The 17,969-nt window shown below is 42.0% G+C and overlaps 1 protein-coding gene and 1 non-coding gene across 2 annotated transcripts in view; both read left to right on the top strand.

Moving 5' to 3' along the window:
- The first annotated feature begins 1,957 nt into the window (after positions 1-1,957).
- On the top strand, positions 1,958-2,063 carry LOC126951863 (small nucleolar RNA U13). The gene has a single exon (XR_007724706.1). It is a non-coding gene; the product is annotated as a small nucleolar RNA U13 (small nucleolar RNA).
- Positions 2,064-9,528: 7,465 nt separating this feature from the next.
- Positions 9,529-17,969, top strand: part of GSAP (gamma-secretase activating protein) — a 104,688-nt gene continuing 96,247 nt past the window's right edge. Inside the window, exon 1 of the mRNA XM_050782746.1 lies at positions 9,529-9,756. Within this exon, the coding sequence (XP_050638703.1) occupies positions 9,648-9,756 (109 nt within the window). The 5' untranslated portion in view covers positions 9,529-9,647. The remainder of the gene's footprint in view (positions 9,757-17,969) is intronic.

Here is a 17,969-nt window from a genome sequence, read left to right as displayed (position 1 = left end):
ACAGGTGAAAAATGCAGAAAGATGTAACGTTCTTAGCAAGGAGACACATCCTTCATTTATGATCACCTACAGCATATTTTCAAAGTAAAATCCTATCAAAGAAAATAAGCTCTTGTGATTCAACAGCCATAGGACAGCTGGCATTTCCCTCCTCCCCCAACAACTGACACTCTCCAGAGGGACACCAGAATCCCCTGAATTTGAGCATTACATCTTACAACAAAATATTTAATTTTAATCAAATTTATTTTCCTAGGGGGCATTCAAAAGAGCACACTAACCCATCACTTTCGAAATGATAATTTATTTACTTAGTTCTTGCTTATTCAGGACTCTCGATTGGCTGACTTGGTTCCTCCAGGAATTGCCTCTTCAGAGGTGGTGACAGTAGGTCTTCTGTGGAGTGAATTGCTGGGACACGGTTCAGCTTCATTAAAGGGAGCTTTCAGGGAAAGCGGGAGCTGGGGTCTGGCTGCCAAGATTTTAATGAATTGCTTCAGATATTCTTTTTGGTGGCTTCCACTGTGTTTAGAAATTTGAGAAAAAAAATCTATGTACAGAACACATGGCAGTTGGACATTAAAAATCTGCCACACACACAAATATCTGTCATACATTTCTTTTAAAATGGCTAAGTGCTACTCATGAAATTCACAAAGGATTTCAGGAAGTCAATGTGTATATTTCAATGAAAATATTTCTGTGATATTATTTATTACTTGTCATCAATTTCCCTGTGCAATTAAGTCATATGATTATTTTGCAAAAAAAGTTTGATTTTAGTAATTTTTTTCCTGAGACCAGTTAATGGAAGTTTCTTATTATAGAGGGAAGGACAGTCATTTAAAAGGTAAACATAACACTTTTCATTAAGCTTCTCCTGTTATTTGACTATGGCTTATTTCAGCCAGTTTTGGAGAATTCATACAACACAAGGCCAATAAATGGGGTTAATTTCATTAGGGGTTTGCAGTACAGTGGGGGGAAATGCAATCTAATGTAAAGCCCTTGCATCTTTTAATTCAGTGTTTTAAATCAAACTTACCCATGTCACTAAAGTTTGCCTACAGCACGATAGGAGATGATAGTTCCTTATGCGGGGGAAAAAGAAAAAAAACTTCATGAGACTTCAGAAATACCAGTCCTTCTGATAACATTTATGATTTTTAAAAATATTTTTTGGCCGGGCGCGGTAGCTCACGCCTGTAATCCCAGCACTTTGGGAGGTTGAGGCGGGGGAATTGCGAGGTCAGGAGATCGAGATCATCTTGGCTAACACGGTGAAACTCTGTCTCTACTAAAAATACAAAAAATTAACCAGACACGGTGGCACGTGCCTGTAGTCCCAGCTACTCAGGAGGCTAAGGCAGGAGAATTGCTTGAACCTGGGAGGCGGAGGTTGCAGTGAGCCAAGATTGCGCCATTGCACTCCAGCCTGGACAACAAGAGCGAAACACTGTCTCAAAAAAAAAAAAAAAAAAGTATATATATATTTATTTCAGGCCAGGCATGGTGGCTTTTGCCTGTAATTCCAACACTTTGTGAGGACCTGGTGGGAGGATCAGTTGAGCTCAGGAGTTCAAGACTAGCTTGCCAAGATAGTGAGACCCTGTCTCTACAAAAAAATTAAAAAATCATCCGAGTATGATGGTACACACCTGTAGTCCTAACTACTCTGGAGGCTGAGGTGGGAAAATTGCTTGAGCCCAGGAGGTGGAGGTTGCAGTTAGCTGTGATCATGTCACTGCACTCCAGCCTGGCTGACAGACAGAGACATTGTCTCAAAAAAAATATTTTTGTTTTTCCATTTTGAAACAATCACAAACTTACAGAAAAGTTGGGAGTTCAATATAGGAAACATTTTTTTTCTGAACTATTTTAGAGTAACTGCTGATCTGATGTCCCATTACTCCCAGATAATTTAGGATGTATTTTGTACAAACAGGAATATTCTCTGATCCTTTCGTAGTTCAAAAGCATGATGATTGGGTGTTCACATGCTCACATGTGACATGTGCCACCCTCGAATCTTGGTACAATGTTGGGACATTACCCATCTGACATAAAAAAACTATTTTTTTAAAAAAAGAACATTCTCCTATGTCCCGTCCCGCGGGATCGTCAATGTAGGCCCTAGAAGAGGGAGTGGGAACTCGGGGGGACAAGAGACACCAGAAATGGAGACAAGACAGTATCCTGATCAAGTGTCGTTTATTCGTGGCAGTGTAATGCATTATATAGACCGGCAGGGGCGGAGGTTGGGCCAGGGCGATGATGGTGGCCCTGCGGTGGGCGTGGCCAGGTAGGCCTCAGTTTCTTCGGTCGGACGTCATGTTGCGCCTGCGCCGTCGGTTGGTAATTTTCCCGGGCGCGGGATGGCGCCTGCGCTGTAAGTTGATCATTTTCCCGGGCGCGGGAAAATGGGTGATGAAGAACCAGGAAGAGCGCCATTTTGTACCGGCGTATGAGACAGCAGAACAGGGAAGAAAGTAAATCTAGGGAGGAGGCATAAAGTGGAAATGTATAGAGCTCAGGCGTCAGTCATCAGTTATAATCGCTATGGCCGGGCCACTTAGCTCCGGACACTCCTATATAACCACAGGCAAGAAGGGGGTATGTTTTGGGAAAAGGCTGTTATCATCTTTGTTTCAAAGTTAAAGTTCCTCCCAAAGTTAGTTTGGCCTACATCCAGGAATGAACAACGACAGCTTGCAGGTTGGAAGCAAGATGGAGTCGGTTAGGTCAGATCTCTTTCACTGTCATAATTTTCTCACTGTTACAATTTTTGCAACAGGGGTTTCATTCACTCTGGCTCCTGTGTCCTTCTGACATATCATGGTTCTTTCAGCATGTTCTTGCTTTCTGGCACTAGAAGGTGTTCCAGGTTCATCTTTCTTTGTGCCAGGTGTGTCGATTGATATAGGGGCATTGCTGCTCCCCGATGTTCAGAGGACAGAACTAGAGAATATATGCGTGTATGTGCATATATGCATAGGCATATTTATTATGATATCTACCCCTCTATCTCCCTATCATCATCTATGTATTAAAAACTATGTTGGCTGGGCATGGTGGCTCACGCCTGTAATCCCAGCACTTTGGGAGGCCGAGGTGGGCGGATCATGAGGTCAAGAGATCAAGACCATCCTGGCCAACATGGTGAAACCCTGTCTCTACTAAAAATACAAAAATTAGCCAGGTGTGGTGGCGCGTGCCTGTAGTCCCCACTACTCAGGAGGCTGAGGCAGGAGAATCGCTTGAACCCGGGAGGTAGAGGTTGTAGTGCACCGAGATCACGCCACTGCACTACAGCCTGGTGACAGAGCGAGACGCCGTCTAAAAAATAAATAAATAAATAATAAATAAAAACTATGTTTACCCAATACTTATAATTCCAATCCAACCCTACAGCTTTTTTTTTTTTCTTTTTTGTGACTCTTTTGCCTGCCAGTGAGAAACATGGGTCACATTATTCTTAATATATTCTCTTAAATCATTCAACCTCATCTTAGCTACCACTCCCCTCCTTGGCAGATGCCCTAAGCCACGTGAAATTTGATACTCCAGGCTGAAAAACCACTCCTTGCCCACTCATCCAGCCACATGGCCCACATGGACACCCTTCTCACTCTACTTAGACTGACATCTCATGCTGGGTGACCATTCCCTAGTCCCCACACCATCCCCCAAGGATAACCTCTTCTCCCTGCTTGAGTTCTGACATTCAAATTTTGGTCAACACCTTGCTCCAAACCCCTGTGCAGAGGCTTGCTTTTCTTTGTCTACTTTGGTAGTTTTAGGATGGAATTGTTTAGAAGGGGCAGGGGAAGGAATAAACGGTGAAAAGTAGGAAGGAAAAGGAGGAAAGGGGAAGAACATTTGTGTGGAAATCACAAGATTAAGTTTCTGTTTGAAAATGATACAGTTTCAATAAGAGAAGAATCAAGCCACTTAAAATGGAGTGTTTTCTGACTGATACAGAATATAATATCCTTTCCTTCTTGGCCATTACAAATGATACTAAAATCCATGTATTCATTTATTCTATGAAATGAGTTATCATAGATGGGAACATAAATTTCATATGATTATATATTTCTCAGATGATCTCTTCATATTTTGTACATTCCATTGTTCTATTTGAGATACAGTAATTCCATACAGTTAATATTTGTTCATCAACAAAACTTTAAAAGGAACTTGGTGAAGCATTCTTGCCCTCAGAAGTGTTTAGTACTCTATTGTCACCTCAATTCTGCCCTGTCCTTTGATTAAATCAGATATAGTTCCTTTAGAACATTTGAACTGTCGTCTAGCCCATCTTGTTAAATGGCAGTTCTTTATTTCCTGCCAAGTCATAGGGCTATCATTCCATAGAACATTTCCTTAAAAAAAATCTGTGTCAGTCTTCTTTTCAACAAATTTCAGGATGAGTGCTAACATCATAAATAATAGCCAAGCAGATTTAAAGAGTTATTCTATTAATCATTGCTAAACTCAGTGTCAGCTTTCTAAGAAAACAAAAACAATATACGAGTTTGTGACCAGCCTGACCAACATGGCGAAACCCTGTCTCTACTAAAAATACAAAAATTAATTGGGTGTGGTGGTGCATGCTCATAATCCCAGCTACTCAGGTGGCTGAGGCAGGAGAATCGCTTGAACCCGGGAGGCGGGAGGTTACAGTGAGCTGAGGTCGCATCAGTGCACTCCAGCCTGGGCAACTGAGTGAGATCCTGTCTCAAAAAAAAAAAAAAAAAAAAAAAAAAAAAAAAAGAAAAACCACAACAAACAATATATGATGGCCCTGAGCATGTAGCCATCTATGCAACTACACAGGACAAAAATGAGCAGAAGTTGTCAGGAAGATGATCCCTTAAAGGCTGAACAATAATTTTATAGTCAAAATCAGAGTGAAGATACATTTTTAAAAATTAAGCTAGTTTTTAAAATTGAAAAGCTAACATGTGCCTAAGGGTAAAACAAAAACAAAAACAAACAAACAAAAAAACAACCTTCACTGAGTTACATTCCCCACAGAAAACTATTGTTAACAGGAGTTGGGATAGTCCTTGGAATTCCATTTGTAACTCTTAAGAAATGGGACTATATCTTCTATTTTAAAACATATCTAAACAAAACTGTTAGATGAAGAAAATATGTAGGGTGCCAATGTGCTTCATTTTTAGGACAGAATTAAAAACTGCTATGAAATGACTGCAAAGACATCTGTATTATAACAGCACTTGGAATTGGCGATTCGGGAATTATTCATCTTGAACATCTTATGTAGTTTTAAAAATTCTCTAGAAAAACCACATCTGTTTTCATCTTCTCTTGTGCAAATCTTTAATACTGTTCTTGAAATTACACTAAGGAGAACACTGAAAAGTTAGCGAACGTATGTAAAGTAGATCACCTTGCTTTAGGATGCCCATTTATTTTATTAGGATCGCTGTGTTGTGCTGTGCACAGAGTAAGTATGTTTTGGAGGACTCATATTCCTCTACCCCCTTGCCTACTGCATCTTGGTGAGGTCTCTGCTCTGCAACAAATCAACACAGGTTTAAAACTCAGTAATCCAGTCACAAAGAGAAAGAAAGAAACAACCCCCATTTAAAGCGCCAGTGCTTCCCAAACTTCAGTGTGCACAAGAATCATCACCTTGAAGATTCTGATTCACTGCACTGCTTCACCTCTTTTCCTGCCTTGTGCTTGCATATCTACTATAGTGTAAGCACCTTTATCTCCTCCCTTTAGCTTACTGATTCTCTGTGGCTTGCCACTGGAACTTGTGACCCATGGCATGGTTCAAACTTCTGGAATCAGTATTTACCTCCATTTTAGATTTCTCCCCAGATACAGACCTTTAGCTCTGGTGTATCTTCAAAGCTAGCCCTTCCATGCACATCCTCACCTGGCCCTCTCTATGGTGGACAGTAAGGCAGCAATACCGAGGTGGAAAGATCCTCACATTAAGTAGCAGAATGTTGCTATTCAAAATGTCATCTGTGGACCAGCAGCTTTGGCATGACCTGGAAACTTGTTAAAATGTAGACTCTTTGGCACCACCTCACCCTGCTGAATCAGAATCTACCTTTTATCAAGATCCTTTAGGTGTGGCCGGGCGCGGTGGCTCACGCCTGTAATCCCAGCACTTTGGGAGGCCGAGGCGGGCGGATCACAAGGTCAGGAGATCGAGACCACGGTGAAACCCTGTCTCTACTAAAAATACAAAAAAAAAAAAAAAAAAAAAAATTAGCCGGGCGCGGTGGCGGGCGCCTGTAGTCCCAGCTACTCAGGAGGCTGAGGCAGGAGAATGGCGTAAACCTGGGAGGCGGAGCTTGCAGTGAGCCGAGATCGCGCCGCTGCACTCCAGCCTGGGTGACAGAGGGAGACTCTGTCTCAAAAAAAAAAAAAAAAAAAAAAAAAAAAAGATCCTTACGTGATTTGAATGCTCATTAAAGTTTGAAAATCCCTGATTTAAGATGCTTTTGGCACAAGTAACAGAAAACTCAACTCAAACTGGCTTACATAATACATAGAATGACTTTCAGGTGATCTAATCCAGAGGCCCTTAGGTTATCAGGGTTTTACAACAAACTCTTTTTGCTTATCTGAGCTTTTTCCTGTAAGCCTACTCCCTCAGCATAACTTCACTTTATGTTAATAAAACAATACAAAATATAGAATGACTCTAATAAGTGTTCAAGCAAAAACCTGTTATTATAGTGCTCTTTGGCCTGTGTCCTAAAGTTTGAAATGATCACTCCTTAAAATAGAAACCCTTGGTTGCAAGTAAAAATCTGACTCAATATCATTTAAATAATAGGAAATTCATCATCTCTAATATCAGAAAGGGCAGAGGATGGCTCCAAAAATAATATACCAAGGTTTCTCTTCTCTGTAGTTCTCTGGAGTCTTCTGACTCCAATGACTCCATTTTCAGTGTGCTAGGTATCGGAAATTCCAGCAATCATATCCAGACCCCAAAATATCTAAAGACTGAAAGGGACCATCTTTTCCCATGTGTCTTGTTTTAAGAATAGAGAGATCTGTCATAGCAGAGGTTTCCTTACAACTCAGTGGCCAGAATTGGGCATCATACTCTGACAGAGATCTCTAATTGCTTCTGAACATTTACTTTCCCCACCTTCTTTAGTAACACTGTCCTGAGTTTTATCTGGGCACATCACTGGCCAGGTATATTTCCTTGCCTCCCTTGAAAGCCACATTTGGCCATGTGACTAAATTCTGGTGAGTGAAACATATATAGAAATGTTGTGTAGACCTTCTGGGAAGTATCCTTAAAAGAGAGGTAGCATCCTCTTTTTATTCCTCTTCTCCCATTGTGATTTCTGGAATGCAGACATGAAGGCTGAAGCTTCTGCAACCCTCTTGGATCATGAGGACAAGGGTACACTCAAGATCAGGTGGAGCAAAGAACTGGAAGGAGCCTGGTTCCCTGATAAATTCAGGAACCTGTCCTAAGAGCTTTATTCTGCCTACCTCCAGATAGGTGACAGAATAAAACTTGTGTGTTTAATTTACTGTTAATCTGAGTTCTTATTAACTTCTGGAGAATCTAAGCCTAACTGATACACGTGCCTTCCTATAGCACCCTCATGACTTTGGTCACATCTTTCTTTTATTATCTTATTATTTCTCACCTTCTTTACATTGGCTTTTTCACTTAATTTGAAGAGAATTTTTTATATCATCATTGCTTGACTATAAAATATAAAATATAAAGTTAACTGCAAAAATATTATCTTATTATTTCTCACCTTCTTTACATTGGCTTTTTCACTTAATTTGAAGAGAATTTTTTATATCATCATTGCTTGACTATAAAATATAAAATATAAAGTTAACTGCAAAAATAAAAACAATGGAAATGTATTGAATTTAAAAAATTGGCAAACAATATTCCTGTATGACAAAGGCAACAAGCTTATTTGATATGAAATAGTAGTTGCATTAGCTCCTCAGGGGCTCCAGTGGTCTTCCTTTTATTCACTGACAATATTAGTAGCTTCATTAGGCATTTATCTTAACATGTGTCTAGGGGGGAAAAAATTCAAGACTTTTACATTTAGTTGGAGTAGTTTTCAAACTTAGCCTAAGAATCACCCGAGGCTCTGGGTAAAATGCACATTTCTGGGTCTTGCCTAGGTGTAGACTCGAGACCAGGAGTCTGCATTGTAAAACAGTGCCCCAGATGACGTCAATACAAGTAGTTTTCAGACCTTAACTTCGGGAAACATGTGAAAAAGCATTCTTTATTACTGTATTCACTCATTCTTCAGTAATTGTCGAGCACCTTCTAGAGTGCTCTGTTAGCCCCTGGTGGGAGGCAAAGGGCAGAGGGTTTGCATGGAGACTTAAGATTCAGTTTTCATGTTTCAAGGGAGTACTGTATCAAATGAGATGCACTAGCAACGTTACCCTAGGAGGTTAGGGTTGGAGAGGTCCCTGCGGGCTGCTGTTGGGAGGAGAAGGCTCTGTGGCCAGGCTGGAAGGACCTGGAGGTTTTTCTGTAAGGAAGGAGGCTGGAGTCAGAAGTTCCTTAAGCCAAGTGAGCCTGGACTTGAGCTTCTAAATGAAAAGGAGTGAAGGCTCTGGTAAAGAGAAGACACATTATCTCGGGGCAGTGAGCTGTTACTCAAGGTCTTCTGCATAGAGATAGGAGGAAGCCCGGTTTGGAGGAGAGTAATAACCTGGCGTCGATGTTCAGGATGAATGGGATGTAGCAGTAACCCAACCAATGAGTGTACCAGTGGTGTGCACCTGAACGAAGAGAACGCTGAGGAGTGGTGAGGTTATGAAAACACTGAACTTATTTGTAGGGAGTAGGAAGGAGGTGAGAAGGCACCCAAGATGACATGTGCCCCTGTAAGAATGAGAGCACTTTTTAAAGATATCTCCGCAGGGGGAATCCTAGGTAATTCAGCTTCCTCGAACCAATGCAGGGAGTTAAAAGACAAAAAGGACGCTGTTTATATCAAGCGGATTAACCCTTTTTAGCGTTTCTCTTACAATGGGATCACCTTCGTCACCTGCTCCCAGTTGCTACTCATTACCTTAATAACACTAATAAAGCACCACCACCTCGAAGCTGGGGCGAATAGGCCTAAGAGACGGCCTACTTCTGTGGTGACCCTGAACTGCTCCAGGGGACCCAGCTCTCTGAAGCCAAGTGGTTTCCACACTTTGCTGCACAGTGGTCACTCGGGGAATAAAGAAAATAGGCCTACCCTCCAGGTTTGGAAGCCACTGGGCTAGCGGCCTCGCCAGGGCCCTGAAGCGCCCACGTCCTTGCGCCCTCTATCCTCGGCCCCGAGGGTGCGCGCGGAGGCCTCCCGCCCCGGCGGGCCTGGTCCTGGCGCCCGGTCCTCCCCGCTCCACCCCTACCCGCCATGCCCGGCTCAGGGGCAGGTGCGGGCCGCCAGCGGCTGAGGGCCGCGGGCCAGGAGGAGGTGGTGCCGGGGCTTCTCAGGCCAGGGCGCCGCGGAACCGAAAGCAGCGGGGGGCGGGGGAGAGGAAGGAGGGGGCGGGCGCGGGGACGCTAGGGCGAGGCGGCCACGCGGGGCCGGGAATGCCCGCGGCGCGGGGCCCCAGAGCCGCCCGGTGGCCGTGTCCGGGCGATGGCTCTCCGCCTCGTCGCCGACTTCGACCTCGGGAAGGACGTGCTCCCGTGGCTGCGGGCGCAGCGGGCGGCGTCCGAGGCCAGCGAGGCCGGAAGCGGCGGCGCAGGTGCTGGAGGCGCGCGTCGGGGCGGGGTGGGGGCGGGGAGTGGGAGTCCCTCATAGCCCCCGGGCTCCGACCCGGCGGGGAGCAACTCGGAGCCCTGCTGCCCTGTGGAGGCTGGTGCGAGGGCGCCGCTCCCCTCCTCAGAGGGCTGTTTTGGCTTTGCCACCCTCACCCGGCCACAGCGGAAGGTCTGGGGGCAGAGCCCGGGCCAGGTGGCGGCGGGGCCTGAGGCGCCTGGCTCGCTGCCGGCCCGCGGCAATTCTCCGTTGGCCGAGGGGCCGGGACGCTGGCGGTTCCCTCAGCATCACCTCGCGGCGAGGGCAGAGGGTCGTGCTCAGCCCAGCGGTCGCATCCCACCTCCCGCGGGGTTCATCGGCCGCGCAGGGGCTTTGCCGAGACAGGGGTGCTCCTGGAAGCTTCACGTTTTGAGAAAGAATCCGTGACCACCAAGGAAACCACCCTATATCCAACAGTGGAACAGTTTGTCCCCACATTTGCGAGACGTGTTTCTGCCTCTGTTGAACCGTGTCCGTGGCTCAGGGGACACGGGGCTCGGCGCTAGAGGCGCGAGAGGGCAGGGGCCGCCTCCGGGCTGCGGGCTGCGGAGCGAGAGCCCCCAGGCGCCCCCGAGCTCCGCACCTGTGCAGGCTGGGGCTGCGCGCGAGATGCTCGGCTCCCGGTCCAGCCACTTCGGGGCTTTTTGATGATTCGGTAAGGGAGTGAAAGTGACTTTTGAGCCTTCCCAGCACTGATCTGCTTTAAAGAAGGAGAACGTTGTGATTTCTCACAAAGTTTTTAAAGTCTGTAAATGTTGGAGCTTCAGAGCTTACACGCAGCTTCAAAGCAGCGATGCCTGTGGGTCTCACCTTGCGTGTAGGGCGTTGTCCACTTCGGTAAATTTGGAAGTGGGTTTTTCGGAAGTGGTTATTAAATGACCCACATATACAACTCCTTTCCCTAAACGCTGGTGAAATTTTTATTGATGTAAGTTACATATCCAACGTTGCTATCTTGTATCTTCACACTCTCCTGTGACTATAGCGGAATTATTTGTAGGTTTCCTTGGCTTGGAATATTATTAGTTCCAAATAAGGAGTTATATGTTTGTGTAGCGTATGCGTTGAGTTTGCATTAGTGTCATGATTAGTAAGGCTTTACTTTTTTTCGAGGTGGGGAGGGTGGTCAAAGAAGAATTTTATACAAAAATTAGCTGGGCGTGGTGGCACGCGCCTGTAATCCCGGCTACTCGGGAGGGCTGAGGCGGAAGAATCGCTTGAACCTGAGAGGCAGAGGTTACAGTGAGCCGAGATCGCGCCACTGCACTTCAGCCTGGGCAACAGTTAAGTCTCCATCTCAAAAAAAAAAAAAAAGTCGCCCAAATGTCTGAAAAGTTTTTGAAGGCTTAACTTTTTGAAATACAACAGGCAGCTCTGTCTTTTACCACGAAGTACTCCTTTTTCTGGACTCCCACTTTATTTTGCTAAATGGCAGGTGTCTGCAAATGAGAAGTTAGATGAAGTGTGAAATGCCACAGTCTTACGTTTCAGTAATGTGTGTTGTGCTTGAAAAGCTGTGTGTGATCCACTTGGACCTGGCTTCCTTGTATCTTTCGCTCATCTCTGAAGAAATATAAACTTGTGTATTGACCTTCCACTAAACAACAGATAGCTCTAGGTCCTCAGAAGGTACTTTCTGAAAATACTAGCTTTTCTGATACTGGTAGTATTTTGCTCTTTCAGAGCAAATATCTTGGCAAGATATTAGCCCTGTTATACTAAGATAATTATCACCTCTGATAATCACCAGTGGGTGGTAGCTCAAAAATACCCCCACACAAATTAATTCCTGTTCTGTAATTTATAGCAGTGGCAGGGAAATCTGAGATTCTGTCTCATTTCTAGCACAGCAGTTACTACATACATTTGTGCAAATCATTATCCTTTCAAAGTTCCAGCTTTTCAAATGTAAATTATGAATAATTGTGCCATTGTAATGCCTCCTCTATGCACACTTGCTTTCTAAATTTGAAGCCTTAATATTTTTACATCAACAAATACAATTGAAGTTTTCTTAGAGATGCTAAGTAATTCTCATGAAATATGTATGACATATTCCTGACAAAACAGAGAGCTGGGCTAAGTCAGCCATGGAAATTCTGTGCCTATAAGATAGCATTTTGGTCAAAAAGGGGTCAAGGAGGAAAGAGACCAGATTTGGTTACTGCATTTGCTCCTGGTTCTGGGTTGAACTTTTGAGAAAATGGTTTCTCCTGAAATAAAAGAAGATATTTGTTAAAAATCAAAACAGCTGCATAAAAGAATATTTTAACATGTAGCTGTAAATAATAAAAAACCAAAGCAAAACCATGTACCCACTACCCAGCTTAAAAATACAGCAATGTCAAGATTCTTGAAGGCTCTTATGTGCTCCTTTCTGATTCTCTTTCTTTCTCTCATCCTCACCTCCTAGGTTAGCAACCATTTAAATTTTTATATTTTAACATTACTTTGACTTTGTAGTTTAGCCCGTATGTATATCTCCCTCGGCAAAATATTTCATTTTGCTTGCCTGTGAACTTTAAAGCATACTGTATGTATTCCTTTTGCTTATTTTCCTTCTCAATATTGTGAGATGTACTCATATTGACTGGCTAGCTGCAAGTTATTAATTTGTATTAATTAATGCCATATAGTGTTCCATCGTGTGAATTCAACATGATGGTGGACATGGAGATGCACCCCTTAGATTTTCCTTTCAAAGAAGAGTTTGTCCCAGATGCTGTGAGTATGGTCAGCAGGCGGTCTTCAACTGTCAGCCCCTTCAGGGATTGCCTGGCAAGAGGGCTGCCCTACCCAACTTCACTTCCTTTTGGGTATGGACCACATGAGATTGAGTGGGCTTTAAAGGCCTGGCCATTTTTATTGAACATGGGACAACTCCATTTCGGTTCTGAAGCTTCCTCTGTGGTAGGCCCAAGGTCACCTGAGGATATTGGGCCTGCATTGCTGCTGGACTTCTCACCCTACCAGGACTTGCTTCCTTCTCCTTCCTCTTACGGGTGTTAATCCCACTTTCCTGAGCACTCCCTGATGAATATACTGGGTAGTAAACTCTGTCTCAGAGTGCTTCCTAGGAAACCCAACTTATTTTTCCAGTGGGTGGCTTTTGGGGGGTTTCTGGGGTTTGCTATATGGTCAGTACTCTTACCACCTGGTGCACACAGGCGTAGGTTTCTCTAGAATGTATATCTAAAAGCGGAGTTGCTGAGTTATAGGCTGTGCACATCTTCATCTTTCCTGGGCAGCGCCAAATTGTTTTCCAAAGTGTTGTACTTATTAACACTCCAGTTTGTGGTGTGGAAATGTTTCTGATACTCACTATCCTCACAAGCCCTTGACAGTTCAGGATTAAAAAAATTTTTTTTTGTCAAACTGGTAGGACTAATTGTTTCATTGTGCTCCGTGGTTGAGCATCTCTATGTATTTACCGGCTATTTGAATTTCCCCGCCTGTGAAATGTCTATTCATCCTTTTGTCCACTTTCCTATTTTTTTTAATTGATTGTTTTTAGGAGTTATGTTTTTGGGATTCTAGTTCTTTGTTTATCACAATCTATCACTTTTGTTTCAGTTTGTGATGGTGCCTTTGATAAACAGGAGTTCTTAATTTTAATGTAGTCTAAATTAGGAGTTTTTCTTTATAGTTTGTACCTTTTAGGATCTCTTAAGTCCTCCCTGTTTTGAAGTCGTGAAGACATTTTTAATATTAACTTTTAGAAGCTTTATGACTTTTTTACATTTTGATTTTAATCCACCTAGAATTTATTTTTATGTGATATGTAGGAGTCCAATTAAAAAAATATTAATAGCTAATTGTTTCAATATTATCAACCAAATAGTCCTTTTAGTTCTCACAACAAAGCCCCTTCTGTCACATCAAGCTGCCTTATGTAGGTCTCCTTTTCTGAGTTTATTTTGTTCCATTATCTCAACTTGATAACTTTTTTTTTTTTTTTTTTTTGAGAGCTGGCTCTGTCGCCAAGCTGGAGTGCAGTGGCACGATCTCAGCTCACTGCAACCTCCGCCTCCCAGGTTCAAGCAATTCTCCTGCCTCAACCTCCCAAGTAGCTGGGATTACAGGCATGCGCTGCCACTCCCAGCAAATTTTTGTATTTTTGGTAGAGACAGAGTTTCACCATATTGGTCAGGCTGATCTTAAACTCCTGACCTCAAGTGATCTGCCCGCCTCGGCCTCCCAAAGTGCTGGGATTACAGGCGTGAGCCACCATGCCAGGCCATGACAGCATCTTAATAACTATGCTATATGATAAGTATTGAGAACTGGTAGGGTAACTCCCCTCACCTTAGTATTCTTCATGTCTTAGCTGTTGTATGCCCTTTGCTTTTTCATATATATTTTTTTGAATCTGCCTGTCAGATTTCACAAAAGAGTTGATTTGGATTTCCTTTAGTCACATTGCCTCTATAGATCAGCTTGGGGAGAATTGGCATCTTTACGATATTGGATCTTCCTAACTATGAATAAAGTATAGCTCATTATTTATTTAGATCTTTTTAAATGACTCTTAATAAGTCTTAGAATTTTCTCCATGAAGGTTCTGCACATGTTTTGCTAGATTTCATCCTAGGTTATTTTTTGTTGCTCTCATAACTAGCACACTTAAAAACATGGCATGTTGTAACTATTGCTGGTATACAGCACTGTAACAGATCTTACATGTTGATTTTTGCATCCAGTGCTCAATCCCTTGTTGGGATTGATCACATCTTCAAGAAAATAAGATCCACAGTATGTAAGTTTTCTAACATTTAAATGTCAATATTGAAGACTGGAAAGGATGTAGATTTTCTTGCCTGCTTTTATTAGTCTTGGATTTATGAAACACCACATTGACTTGTCTTTCAAATATTGTAATCTTTGCCAGGGAAGTGGTATATTTTACCAAGTGACTGATTCAAGAATAGTACTTTTTTTATGTTGCCTCCTATATATTCCTAGATTGATTTGGGGGCCAGAAGGTTACCTTAGTCACATTGTTTTCACTTTTTTTTTTTTTAAACTATTTTCTTGCCACTATCTGTCCTTTTTACTTTTATTTCTGCTAATTCTTTCCTGGTCTCCTTTTCTAATTCTCATTTCTCTCTTAACTTCATTTTACTCAGAATATGAAATATAAATCACATGATGTTTACTGCATAGGTTTAGGAATTGTAATAACTGGTCATCTTGAGCCTGAGGATTTATATGAATTATTTACAGAATAATAATGTTATAGGCATAATCATATTTTATCACCTCTTGATGTATGTATTAGGAACTAGTTCAAAATTTTGTATGAGGCTGCATGACATTTTTTTCCTTAAGTATGGTTACTGGAAAGACAAATACTTTGATTTTTGTCTCATAGCAGTTTGGGATAAAACGTACACATTTGACAAACCCTCTTCCTGTAAAGTGAAATCACTTTTGTTTGACAAAGAATAGATTGAAACTAATGAGAATATCTGGCCAACCAGCTTTTGTTTTACAAGAGCTATGCCTTGCCAATACCTTCAATATCTAGGTACTCTCCTTTCTTTTATAGGTTTACCTATGCAAGTGTCTATCAAAATGCTACATTGTTTTCTTCATGAGCACTGAGTACACTAAACTGTGAAAATAAACCACATTTCCTCATTTGAAATTGCAAAACTTCTTCCTCTGGACTTTCCAGTGATGTACTACTGGGAGAAGAGTCAGAATGAATAAGCAAAGAGGTTACTGAATACTTCTTTTAAAAGGGTGTGTTAAGACATGGGCAACTAGTCCAGGGAGGAAGAGCTGATGGCTTAATAGTATGTGGTGAGACATTGGTCTCTGGATTTGCAACATTACCAAATTTGTCTATTTCAAATGTCCTTGAAATGTGAACCATGTACTTAACTGCAGGGTTATTCAGCCCTGCAGTTATTACCTAATGCTCCCATGACAACATTATTTTTATTTCTTTCAACTCTCTGTCTGTCATGGTTATAAGATGGTCCAAGTTATGCCCTCTAACGAATACTGCTTAATATGTAATGTACATTTGTAGTTCAGTGGTTCTTAACCCTGGCTGCCCGTTAGAATCACCCAGGGAACCTAAAACACATACATATACATCAGAGAGTGGGCTCCACATCAGCTCAATAAAATCAGACTGTCCTGGGTATGGCTTGGGGCATCAGTGTTCTTTTAAAAGCTCCCCAATGATTTTAAGACAGCCAGAGTTGAGAACCACTAGTTTAATGGGATAAGCATGTGTCATTTATTGTAATCTGCGTTTGTTGGAGAATTTTTTCCTCTTAATGTTATAGTAATCTGAAAATAGATATGCCTTTGCAAGTAAATTGGATTTAGCAAGATTTCTTGTAAAGAAGTTTCTTATCTTAGCTGAAACCTTTTAAGTGTACTTTTGAGACGGTCTCTCCCAGCATACTTATAATCTTGAAAGAAAAAAAATACTTCTCAAAATATTGACACATTGCATTCCAGAAGTTTGGAGTCATGTACAGGATGAAAAAGAACTCACTGAAGTTCTCTTTAGATGTCTACAGTATCTACCTTTCAAAGGACTTTTGAGTAATTACCCATTTTCTCATTGTAAGCTTGATAGAACACTCAGCTCATTGTTCTGTTTACCTTTTTCTAGGTTTGAGTTCAGTCTATGCCACTTTTTCACTGTATATGGGTCAAGTATCATTATCTCATTGAAAAGTGTAGTAGGCCTGGAATACCTTGTACAGTGCAGATGAGATAGAAATGAGAACTCTCTAAATTGTGAAGGGCTACTTAGCCATAAGCATTATTATTATTATTATTATTATTATTATTATTATTAAGAGACGGGGTTTTGCTATGTTGCCCAGGTTGGTCTTGAACTCCTGAGCTCAAGCCATCCTCCCACCTTGGCCTCCCAAAGTGCTGAGATTACAAGCATGAGTCATCATGCTCGGCCCATAAACTGATTATTTAAATCCTAGTCCCCTAAGAGACCAAATTATTATCCTTATTATCCTTCGGTGTGAAGTGAGTCTGACATCTCAATATACGTGTCAATATACTGACAAACGTTTATACCCATGTGTAGAAAACACTTTGCCCTATCCTTTTGCCCTGCCCCTAGGAGATGCACAAAGCTGCTGCTTGTGAGGGGAAGGGAAGAGAGATCTCAGGATGATGTCTAAGTTCTCAGTGAAACCTGCTCTTCCTCTCTCTAAATGTTTCCCACGTCCAGCTCCAGTGCCGGTATCCAGCTCACCAATTATCCTTATTTTTTATCTTGTCTTTTCCTTTTAGGAATATAGATAGAAATTTGCTGAGTTACAGATATTTTGCATATGTTTTGTCTTAATATTAGAATTTGTCATAATTAATGTAAAAACGAGTCAAATTTAAGCAATTTTATTTATTTATTTATGTATTTATGTGTTTATTTATTTATTTATTGAGACAGAGTCTTGCTCTGAAGTGCAATGGCTCGATCCCAGCTCATTGCACCTCCACCTTCTGGGTTCAGGTGATTCTCCTGTCTCAGCCTCCTGAGTAGCTGGGATTACAGGTGTGCACCACCATGCCCAGCTAATTTTTTGTATTTTTTAGTAGAGATTGGATTTCACCACGTTGACTAGGCTGGTCTTGAATTCCTGGCCTCAAGTGATCCGTCTGCTTCAGCCTTCCAAAGTGCTGGGATTACAGGCATGAGCCACTGTGCCTGGCCATAATTATGGATAACTTTTGAGGAAATTGGAAAAATACACACTTCTGCCCAATTAGTGATAATTACAATGCTGAATCTACCAATGTTTAAATCCTTTAACTGTAGAATTAGGAGAAATATCCTAAAATTTTAGAAGAAAGATGGTCAGTTAACTTATAAGTTAAATGTTTTGTGTAAAGAGTCTGTATGTCCTTCCGCAAAATATGGCTTTCATATAGAGAAGGACACAAGTTATAAGTTCACAGCTTAGTTAATTTTCACAAAGTGAAGCACACTCATGCAACTAGGGCTCAGAACAGCAAGGAAAACATTAACAGAACCTCAGAAGTCCTTCATGGTCCTTTCTAGTAGTCACTTATCTAACACTGTAGATTAGTTGTGCCTATTATCGAAAACTTGTGTATGAATTGAAACATACAATTTGTACCTTCTTTTGGTGGTGGGGAAGGTTCTTTTGC

This window comes from Macaca thibetana, chromosome 3 (assembly GCF_024542745.1).
Source record: "Macaca thibetana thibetana isolate TM-01 chromosome 3, ASM2454274v1, whole genome shotgun sequence".
Taxonomy (NCBI): Eukaryota; Metazoa; Chordata; class Mammalia; order Primates; family Cercopithecidae; genus Macaca; species Macaca thibetana.
This window is presented reverse-complemented; position numbering and strand designations above follow the sequence as displayed.